Here is an 11,213-nt window from a genome sequence, read left to right as displayed (position 1 = left end):
GTTTGTGGTTGTAATGTGACAAAATATGGAAAAGTTCAAGGGGTATGAATACTTTTGCAAACCACTGTATAAAGGCCTTTTTATATATGCTGAAGAGCATGTATTTATAAGCTGGGACTTCCGGTTTCTCGTCAGCGTTGGTTTCCTGCTTGCACAGACAGCAATAAACCGGCGTTCACTCCAGAGTCACTGGTGTTGTATGGTCCATTCACTTCACATTTTAATCTATTCAATATTGATGCAGTTTCATCACGATTTCAGTTAATGGACACTAAATTTTCTTACATTACATTTATCCATTTTAAATATACTAACATCACACCTTTATAACAACTAAGGCAAAATGTAGTTAATTCAGAAAATCTTTTCAGGACCCCACCTTGATGTTTCAGGACCCCACTTTGGGTCCCGACCCCAACTTTGGGAAACACTGGCCTAGATTAAAGTTTTGCAAGCTGAGGACATGAAAATAAGCTGTGTGTTTCAAACTTTGCCCACTATAAACATTACCAAACAGCCTTCTGACTGCAAACATTAACAACGTGTCAAGCAATGAAAATTTTGTTTAATTGCAATCTTGAGTTACCAGCTTGTCTCCAGCCCAGTGAGGTTTTACCCAGAGGCACCAGCTACTCAAATTGCCCTAAACTTGACTAAGAATCAGGTTGAAAAATGATTGGAAGAATGATTTTATCAGTTTCATGTGGAAACATACTAAAAATTCCAGTAAAAACACATCAGATGAAAGAGATCTAGCTGTTTTTGTAATAAAACGGTGTATGAAACAAAGCTTTGCACATGTTAGTGGCCTAAAGTTTGACACAGTTGTACTTTGACACACCAGGATTTTCCAAATCCAATCCCTGTTTGCTGTATTGCATAGATTAAAATGAGGGTACTTTAAACAGCTTCTAAACCATCTTGTAACTAATACATGTACTTTCTAAAGAGTTTGAGACCATATATAAATTGTAAAAAATTTCTAACAAAAACAAAATTTCAATCATTAAAAAAATGTTTCAGGTCAGTAAAAGGTGAGTGAATGGAATGTTCTTATGTTCGACAAGCGTTCAAATAGTATCTACCTGCACACGTAGTCTGCCTTGCAGATTCGTAGTTGAACCAGGCAGTTAGGCTTGTCCTTTTCTTCATAAGAACAAGATGGCACGATGGTTTGCCTGCGGCGCTCTGCACAGGCTGTATCGGTGCAGGGGCAGAACAGCAGCTCATGGGTGTAGTCAGTGGGAACACGGTCAAAGAACTTTCTGAGCGCCTTGTTGCATTTTGGTCGGTTACATGGCCCCGAGCGGGCTGATGGCTGAATGCAGGCTGAGACGTACTCTGTACGAAGTTTCTGACATGTCTCATCTATGTTACATGCCTTGGCAGCATCCAGGCAGCGGTTCACCGTTGTTACCTCCGACTCTGGCAGGATGAAAAAAAGAGCAAAACACAAATGACAGGTAAAAAGCTTTTCAGTCTTCTGTGCGCTTTGAGAAATTCAAATCCCAAGCAATGTTTACAAATGATTTCAAAGCGTAATTGGTGTTGATATGACTTGCCACTCTCACCCCTGGACTCAGATGTTGTGTTGCGCTTCCAAAAGAAAACAAAATGTGCATTTTGGTACATGTTGACTGAGTTACAGCCAATATATTCTGCTAAAATTTGATATAGCACTAGCTTAGAGTCATTTACAACACACACTCTGARCATAAAATTTTGTGATATCACATACTATTTTTAAGTTTTGACCAAAACATGTAAAAGTTAAGTCATTTCTCATTATCAAATGATGTTTGTCGGAAACTTTGGCAGTTTGCAGTGTGCTTTACTTAAATGAATGCCCTGCATTTATTTAATCAATAGAACATGGATTGTGTTCAAAAGTTAAATGAGCCTGGGCACTGGATGTGTTTCAGCCAAGGCCTAATAGTTGAATATTTCATTTTGCTAGGTTAATTCAGAGTGGCAGCACAAAAGAAGTAGCTCTTCCATCTCTCCTGCCACACAACAAGACCTGTAATTACTGCTCCTTTCCCTTCATCCATCTATTCATCTATCCAGCTCTCCCTCCCCACATCTAGAGCCATTGCTTATCCACCTGATTTTTTTCCCTGTGCTATGTGCCTGCTGTTTTCAGTGCTATCAGCTCCACTCCGTATCTCTTCTCTCCTTCACTCAGCTCTCGCTGTCCTCCTGCAACTGCTCTTCGTCAGCTTTGGCCATCTTTGCCTTCCTTTAGTGCCGATGCTCCCACTGACTCCGCTGGTAATGAGCCACCTCTGTGGAGGCAGTGGAGAGACCCCTCCCATAACCATTTTTCTTTTGGATGCTTTATTTCCCAATACATCATTTTTTCCCCACAATCCTCCCATGTGACCCCTCCAGTCAGTACTGCCATGATGGTGCTTAGCTCCTCTGGCAAATAGGGCTACTCATTAGTTTGTTAAGTGCCTGTGGTTGTGTCTCCTGTTGGATTTAAAACTGACTGAGCTGTCATATAAAAAAGGATGACCTTGGAGAGGGAAGTAATGATCCGTCACAAAGCTTAGGTTACTGTGTTCCTAACTGTAAGGGATAGTCTGGTCATTTTAGTGATGTTCTGTTGAAGAGTTATCAACAGTGATAGAGCACGAAGTATGAGGAAATGGGTAAAAGTCTTCCCCAAGTCTTGGCTAATGGCTAGCCAAACAAGTGTCTATTTTATTATTAACATTTTAGGCTTACTAGCATGTTTGGTTGGTCCAAGAGCTTACTCATCTCCCCAGTGGAATGATATCATTTGCAACCTCAGCACAAATTTGTGTTGACATATACAAAGTCTGTCTATACTCAGCAAGCAGACGTTTGTGTAGAAAATCTCCTGGATTTTTTTCAAAATCTCATCTTCAAACTTTTGTAAAGTCTCAGAACCGGCCTGTAAGGAAATGTTAAGTTTGTCCCCTGCTCCTCGTCCCTCTAATAGACTGCCTGCTGCGCCACAGACAATGTCCCTTCCACACAAACACACACCCATACACCCACAAACACACATCGCCCTGCTCCACCACCATCATTCTCTCAGCCAAATCCCCCACCGTTGTACTTAGTGAAAGTACCACAGATTGTTCTTGTGAAATGTACAGATTCTAGAAGATGGTATACAGGTAAATGTCCAAAGGGGTTGACATCTATGGAGAGAACAGAGACAAACTAAACACACAACATTTTGCAAAGATGTAAAGCTTTAATACTAGCTAATGTGGCATTTTCAAGAAAGCATTGTTTAAAAGGCTAAAAAACATTAACTGACACGTGTTTGGTTAGCCATGAAGACTTTTGCCTCAGTACTGGGTGCTCTGACTGATGTTCCAAATGACAGAATATTAACTAATAATAACTATTAGAGCAGTGGTCCCCAAACTACGGCCCACGAGGCGGATCCAGCCCGCCTCCCCATTTGGTCCGGCCCCCAGAACAATACCAGAGAGCATTTAGTTTTTTTCATATATGTGTATTTATATTTGATTATAAAGTTGGACTTTTGCAATAAAATGTTCCTTCATTATGAACTATTTTCATTATTAACTATTATTAGTTAGTAACTTTTTCATACATACACACATATAACGTGACATTCTGTTCCACCCTTCTGCGGTCTGTGCCCCTATCTGGCAACCCCCAGAAAAAAAATCCTAAACCCGCCCCTCTCAAAGAGAGAACGGAATAATGGCGAAAAGATTAGGTAAGAGAAAAACTGATTCAGAATGCAGGGTATTTAAGCTGCAGTGGATAAATGATTATTTTTTTGTTCATCTGTCAAGAGGCGGTGGTATTCAAAGAACACAATCTGCGGCGACACTATGAATCCCGTCACAAAGACAAGTATGATAGCTTGCAAGGCCAAATGCGAGCAAACAAACTCTCAAAGCTAAAAAGTGGACTGTTAGCTCAGCAGAATACATACAGTACTGTGAAGAACCCAGAGAGGGTTATTTGATTGTGCTTTCTGGAAAACAATAAATTTTTTACATTTAGGCACTCCTGCAATAGTCACACTTTTTCTGTTACAAAATGACTCCGGCCCCCCACCAGAGATGGGAAAAGTTATGTGGCCCTTACAGAAAAAAGTTTGGGGACCCCTGTATTAGAGAAAACTTAACGACCATACTATCCCCTTAACTGCTTTATAGTCCATGGAGATGGATGGGATGGAACTTCACAAACTGCATCTGCATCAATAGAAAATGTAGACAGGTTTTCACGTTAACTTTTGGTCATTGTGTGTTTGGTCTTCACATTTTTTATACTCACACCTTGAGTGTGGAGATATTCCTGACTTAGAAGAGTTAAGACTCAGAAGTGCTTTAGTTTGATTTTTACATTCAGTATTCATCCATACTCTTTGCTTGTCTGTATGCTTTTTAAAGTGTGGATCATTTTCTGACTATCAATCCCAGCAATAGGGGCCCGGAAATAATCCAATAATATTATTATGGTCAAAGGGAAAATGACAATTTGGCTTCCTTTTTAATTACAGTGTGGTGCAAAAGTTTGGGCAGCCTTGTTAATTTTCCTGATTTACCTTTATAAATCATTGATTGTTTGGATAAAAAAACAGTTAAATACATCGGACAAACACAGTGATATTTGAGAAGTGAAATGAAGTTTATATGATTTACAGAAAGTGTGCAATARTTGGTTAAACAAAATTAGGCAGGTGCATAAATTTGGGCACTGTTGTCATTTTATTGATTTCAAAACCTTTAGAACTAAATATTGGAACTCAAATTAGGTTTGGTAACTTCAGTGACCCTTGATCTTCATAACACAGGTGACTCCAATTATGAGAAAGGATATTTAAGGGGGGCAATTGTAAGTTTTTCTCCTCTTTGCATCTTCTCTGAAGAGTCGCAGCATGGGAGTCTCAAAACAACTTTCAAACTAGATACCGCATAGCAGTAACATAATGACCCCCAAACGCACAAATTCACCAGAACTCAGAAGTCTTTGTTCACAATAAATGTTATGCTACTAGGTGCATCACAAAATTGTAGTGGTTTGGGTGGTGGTCTTTATTTTTTAAATTTTTTTAGGGGGAGGGGGCTTTGGTTGACCTGATGGATTGCCCCTCATCAGAGCTCAACAACCAACAAAAATCTGAAGCTCCTATGTTGAACATTTTCTGAATTATAAGCATTTTTGCATGTCCAGACACCCCATCTTTGGATGGAGCCCCCGCCTCAAATATGGGGTCTATTGTAAAACCGTTGGCTGGCRCAGTGTAGGTYGGACTCATCTACAGTCCTGCCAAATTTCATGTTGATTGGTGCAGCCGTTTTTGTGCTACGGTTGACCAAAAATCACTGAAAATAAATAAATAAATAAATAAATAAATAAATGAATGCATAAATAAATAAATAAATAAATGAATGCATAAATAAATAAATAAATAAATAAATAAATCATACGAAAACAATATGACTCCCACCTACACTTCGCGTGAGGGAGTCATAATGAGCTGAAAACAAAGATTGTTCACCGTCTTGGTTTAGGGCAGGGGTGCCCAACCAGTCGCTCGTGGGCGACTGGTCGCCTGCCAGCTGGTTCCCAGGTGCCCGTGAAGTGCAACCGTGCTGCGGAGCCTCTAGCGCTGGCTTTGAGCATCAGATCCCAAAGTGGCTGGTCYTGTTTGAAAGCTCTGGTTCTGCCCTACAAGGTGAAAGTTGAATGAAGTCCCTGCAACATCCCCCCGTGGAGATATGAGCGAAAAACCTCCAAAATTATGCACCGTCTGACCTCCCGCCGGGGTGGTTTTAGCCCCCCTCCCCGGGCTAGGAGCATCAGATCCCGTAGTGGCTGGTCGGGTTTTAAAGCTCTGGTTCTGCCCTACAAGCTGATACTTGAATGGAGTCTCTGTGACGTTGCCCCACGGAGCTATAAGCAAATTACGCACGACTTAGTGCATTTTACACGCATTTTTGGGAGGAAATTTCAACCTTCGTTTGCTTCTCCCACGAGCTCTGAGCAGCGGATCCAGGAAAGTGAGATGACTTTGGAAAGCTACGGTCCTCCTCTACAAACTGGAGGTGATTGCAAGTTCCTGGGACGTTCCCCCGCGGAGCTATTAACCAACGATCGGCCAAAAAAGGCTCTTTGCTGGGTGATACAGTACTCAATTTACTCCGGAGCCTCTAGCGCCAGCTCTGAGCATCGGATCCGGGTGCAAAGGAAGAGGAAGAGAGGAAGGAAGAGATCTGGTGAGTTGGAACCATGGTCCTACGTCCAGCACCCGCTCTACCACCTGGATTTAACCAGAAACCCCTGGCGGGCGATATTTATGCAATAATGCATAAAATTCAGAAACCCACCTGATGGATCTGTTCCAGGCAATAAAAGGAACAGATCTGATCAGGTGAAACTGGTCCTGGAAGTTCAGCACCGTGTTTTATAACAGCCTGCGTGAGAATTTTATATTGTGTGCTTTGATTTTGAAAAAAAAAAAGGGCGGTACTCTTGTGGTAGCCATGTTGACCCTGATAGTTTTTTGTTTTATTTTTCTTCTCCTGTATGGAGAGAAGAGAGGAGAGTTCTTTGAATAAATGGAGACGAGTTCCCGTGCTCCAAAGTTATTTAACTCTGTGGTTCTCAGGGTTTCCAGCCCTCATAGCTTGCACGGTACAGTGAGTACTAATTGAAGGAGGTAAAAAATGGTACTTTTTGTTCGAGCATCACTTTTATGTTTCTCTGTCAGGATTTAAGTTAGGATTTTATCTTTTCTTTTTTTGTAGGTAAATATATGGTTAAATTGATAGTTTTGTTTGACAATACTTTAAATTAAATAAAACTAGCAACACATTACGTTCTGTTTTATTTACTTTAAAGAAGTGAGGAGTAGGGAGACAAATTTATGTTTATTTTTTGATACTGAGACTGGACGAATAAATCTCGGCAAACTGCCGACTTCAAAAGTAGCTCTTGGTTCAAAAAAGGTTGGGCATCCCTGGTTTAGGGGAAAGATACAGAAAGCTATCTCAGAGATTTCAGCTTTCAGTCTCCACTGTGAGAAACGTGAGAAAATGGAGGACCACAGGCACAGTTCAAGTCAAGGATCGAAGTGCAGACCAAGACAAATCTCCAATAAATAGAAGTGAAGGATGTTGAGAACAGTCAGAGTCAACCCACAGACCAGCACCAAAGACCTACAACATCTTGCTGCTGATGGAGTCACTGTGCATCGTTCAACAATTCAGCACACTTTACACAAGGAGATGCTGTATGTGAGAGTGATGCAGAGGAAGCCTTTTCTCCACCCACATCACAAACAGAGCTGCTTGAGGTATGCTAAAGCACATTTGGACGAGCCAGCTTCATTTTGGAATAAGGTGCTGTGAACTGATGAAACTAAGAGTTATTTGGGCACAACAAGGGCCGTTATGCACAGAGGAAAAAGAACACAGCACTCCAGGAAAAACATCTGCTACCTACAGTAAAATGTGGTGGTGGTTCCAYCATGCTGTGGGGCTGTGTGGCCARTACAGGGACTGGGAATCTTGTTAAAGTTGAGGGACGCATGGATTCCAATCAAYWTCAGCAGATTCTGGAGACCAATGTCCAGGAATCAGTGACAAAGCTGAAGGTGCGCCGGGGCTGCATCTTCCAACAAGACAACCACCCTGAACACTGCTCAATATCTACTAAAGCATTCATGCAGAGGAACAAGTACAACGTTCCGGAATGGCCATCTCAGTCCCCAGACCTGAATATTGATGAAAATCTGTGGTGTCACTTAAAGAGAGCTGTCCATGTTCAGAAACCATCAAACCTGAATGAACAAGAGATGTTTTGTAAAGAAGAGTGGTCTAAAAAAACCTTCAGCCACAATCCAGACTCTCATTAGAAGCTGTAGGAAGCGTTTAGAGAGTGTTATTTCTGTGAAAGGAGGATCTACTAAATATTGAGTTAAGTTTTTTTTGGAGCCCAAATTTATGTACCTGCCCAATTTTGTTTAACCAATTATTGCACACTTTCTGTAAATCATATAAACTTCATTTCACTTATCAAATATCACTGTGTTTGTCCCCTATATGATATATTTAACTGAGATGGCCACCGTAGCCAAATGACCTTAGAAAACACAAAAATGGCCACAATTCAATTTGTTTTACAGATATTTTGCTTGAAGTTGTTGTGAAGTAGATGTTACCCACACATACTTGGGTGATATTTTGTGTTGTTGCATGTGTTTTGCAAGGTTTGACCAAAATGAGTACAGCTCCATCAACATAAGATGGTTTTAGTGTAAAGCTCTGGCATAAAATGCAGTCAGTTATTCATTCCTTGAAGGAAAGCAAGGCTTTTATTTTAAAAAGCAATGTGTTGCATCAGAAAACCCTAAGAAAACTAAATTGATGATCTATTTTCCCTCAGTGCAGAGCGCATGAAGTGGAAAATTCTCGTGAGGAAGCACAATCTGTACCACTCCTATGGGTCAATGACGCATTAAAGAGTTTTTCTTAGGATACAGAACATGTAATAGGTTTAAAAAGTAGCAGCTTTACAACAACACAGCAAAAATGCTAGTGTTAATTTAACACCCACAGTGTTAATTTTAACACCAACAAAGTGTCTATGTGTCCACGCTCGCTGGTGTTAAAATAACATTTGTGAAAGTAAATTTTAACACTCATTTTTTTGTTAATTTAACACCAACCAGTGTTAAATATTCCACAATACTGGATGTCACATTAACATTTCAACAGTGTTAAAATAAAGTGTTAAAAGTAACACTAGTGTATTTTTTTTATTAACAAAGGAAATTGTGGTGTTTGAAAGATTAACAGACACCACAAAGTTTTAATACACCATCAAACTGAGTGTAAATTTAACACTCATAGTTAATATCAGCTCTATAATGGAGTCATCCTTCACACACCAGGATGTACCTCTCACTAATGGTGTCAATTTTTGGACAAAAACATAAACTTAAAGTTGAACAACTTGATCAAATTGAACAAGAAAACTAACCAGAACTAATTTTTACTCTCATGAACGTCTTTAATAGTCATAAACATGCAAAAACATCATTTTTGTAAGATTTCTCAGCAAGGAACGCTGGGTAAATGCTGGCCTGTCTGACATGAGGTGGAAGAGGGCGGGGCTTTTCACAAGACTTCTTTTAACACTGCATGGTGTCATATAACAACAGTTAGGTGTTACATAAGACTTAACTGTGGGTGGAGCTTATTTATCACTGTCCAGTGTTGAGACAACACTGAGGAAATCAACACTGTGAATTAACACCAACACTGGGTGTGAGTGTACTCAGAAAGTGTTAAAATAATACGGGAGTGTTAAATCAACACCCAAAAGTTTAACACTGAAATTTTAACATTCCTGTTTTTGCTGTGAAGACTTACTGTACTTTCCATTAGGAAGCTGATTAATTAGTAAAGAGTGAAATATTCTGTTTGTTCAATACTCCTCAAAATATGACAGGCTGCCACTTCGGCTTACATCTTTGAGCAGGACCACTACTCTGTTTGAGGGAGAGATGCCATAAATGTGGAAAAACATCCATTAATCATACTTCTGTTGTTTTCACAGTCAACTTGTCAAGATGCATGGCGTGAATGTCAACTTTGACCTCCTGTGTGGTTAGCAGAGGGAAATTTATGAGGCATCAGTACAGTAAAGTTTGGTAAAGCTATAATTCAAAGAACAGGTGGCGTGATGCTAATAAACAGCACAGGAGGTCAAAACATAATCACACTCACTGGAAAAGGAAGATCACAGGATCAGCGTTTACTTTGTTCCTGTAATTTCTTTGTGCTTTTTGGACACCAGAGAATGTGTGAGTGAATTATGATCTAATCTGATTTAAGCATAATGTCCCACTAGAAAATAGCAGACATACCAGAAGATTTTCTTGAAGTTTGAATTTGAGCTGAAGTGTTATCAATTACTGTTCACATTTGTGGTGGGTTTCAAAACAGCTGGTTGAGTCACAAAAATATAAGGAAAGGCCTTTTGAATGCTTCCTACACTGAATACATCTGCACCGTAAATCCTGTAAAACAATTGTAACCATGTGTAGATTTATCCTGATGCCCTGTTGAGAGTGATCTGAGCTGCAAGCAGCTCCAATAGAGTCTCATTAGGGTGATGATAATTATAATGATAATCTTACTTAATGCAAGTATAACATGCAGCAAAACCTGTTATGGCAGCAGTGGAGATATTTTTATTTAAGAATCTATTCGTGAGACTAAATTTCAAAGATAAATTATCAAGTCAAGCAGTTTGGAACAGACAGGCCAGACATGAACAGAACACAGAAAACCAAAGACTGAGGGGAGACATATCAGGACATTTTCTCCATCACCCACGGGTGGATCTTATTTACCTGATTATCTGAGCGAAATGACTGAGGCTTTCAAGGAAAAGGGTAAATACGGTAAATATGCACACATCACTTCTTCAGTATTATTTTAGAATTATTTTACACCCCCCCCCACCCCACAACTATGGTAATTTGAAGTATCATTGTAGAATTAGTACTTTGTCGGTTGTAAGTGGTGGTCTATGTCGTGGGCTTGTAATCCTGAGGCTGCAGATTTGAACCCAAGTTACATGAGACGAGTATAAAACATTTGCCAAATATTTTATGCGAGTTTACTTGCTGTGGTGACCCCCAGAGTAGGAAGCCAAAAGAAAAACATCTTGTCAAATTATTTTATTTAAAATTAGAAATCCAATCCAGAAAACTGTGTACCTCCTTGTCTGTGTAGTTTTATGCAGTTAACATAAAAAATAATAAACTCTCATTTTGGGTGGAGGTAGATATGGGTGCAACCTGACCCTAACCCTAACCGTTCTTCTGTTTTAAGTTTTAGACCATTGTTTTAATGAGACAACCTTGGTCAAGCTGAAGAGAGAAAAAGTTGACTATTTTGTGCACAAAATATAACAAAAAATACTATGCAACATTTAACTACAGAAATTGTAAAGGAAAATGTAAATTTTGTGTGGCTATTGATAAAGGAAACAAATGTCAGCTCTACTAATTAAATTTAAGAGATGCTTCTGATATTGAGATTACAGAAACAAAACTAAACTGATTTTAATATTTATCTGATAGATGTTTATGTTATAAGGAAATCATACATTAAAGTTAGCCATGGAGCTCCTCAGGGTTTAGTGCTTGGACCAATGTTGTTTTTTTTTTGCAC

General features: G+C 39.5%; 1 protein-coding gene across 1 annotated transcript in view; it reads right to left on the bottom strand.

The window, feature by feature from the left end:
• gfra4a (GDNF family receptor alpha 4a) overlaps positions 1–11,213 on the bottom strand; it is a 228,059-nt gene that overhangs the window by 36,276 nt on the left and 180,570 nt on the right. Inside the window, exon 5 of the mRNA XM_014017074.1 lies at positions 1,086–1,425. Within this exon, the coding sequence (XP_013872528.1) occupies positions 1,086–1,425 (340 nt within the window). The remainder of the gene's footprint in view (positions 1–1,085; positions 1,426–11,213) is intronic.

The sequence above is a fragment of the Austrofundulus limnaeus genome, unplaced genomic scaffold, assembly GCF_001266775.1.
Source record: "Austrofundulus limnaeus strain Quisiro unplaced genomic scaffold, Austrofundulus_limnaeus-1.0 Scaffold160, whole genome shotgun sequence".
NCBI classification, from domain to species: domain Eukaryota; kingdom Metazoa; phylum Chordata; class Actinopteri; order Cyprinodontiformes; family Rivulidae; genus Austrofundulus; species Austrofundulus limnaeus.
The sequence above is the reverse complement of the archived record's forward strand: the minus strand, read 5'-3'. Positions and strand labels throughout refer to the sequence as shown.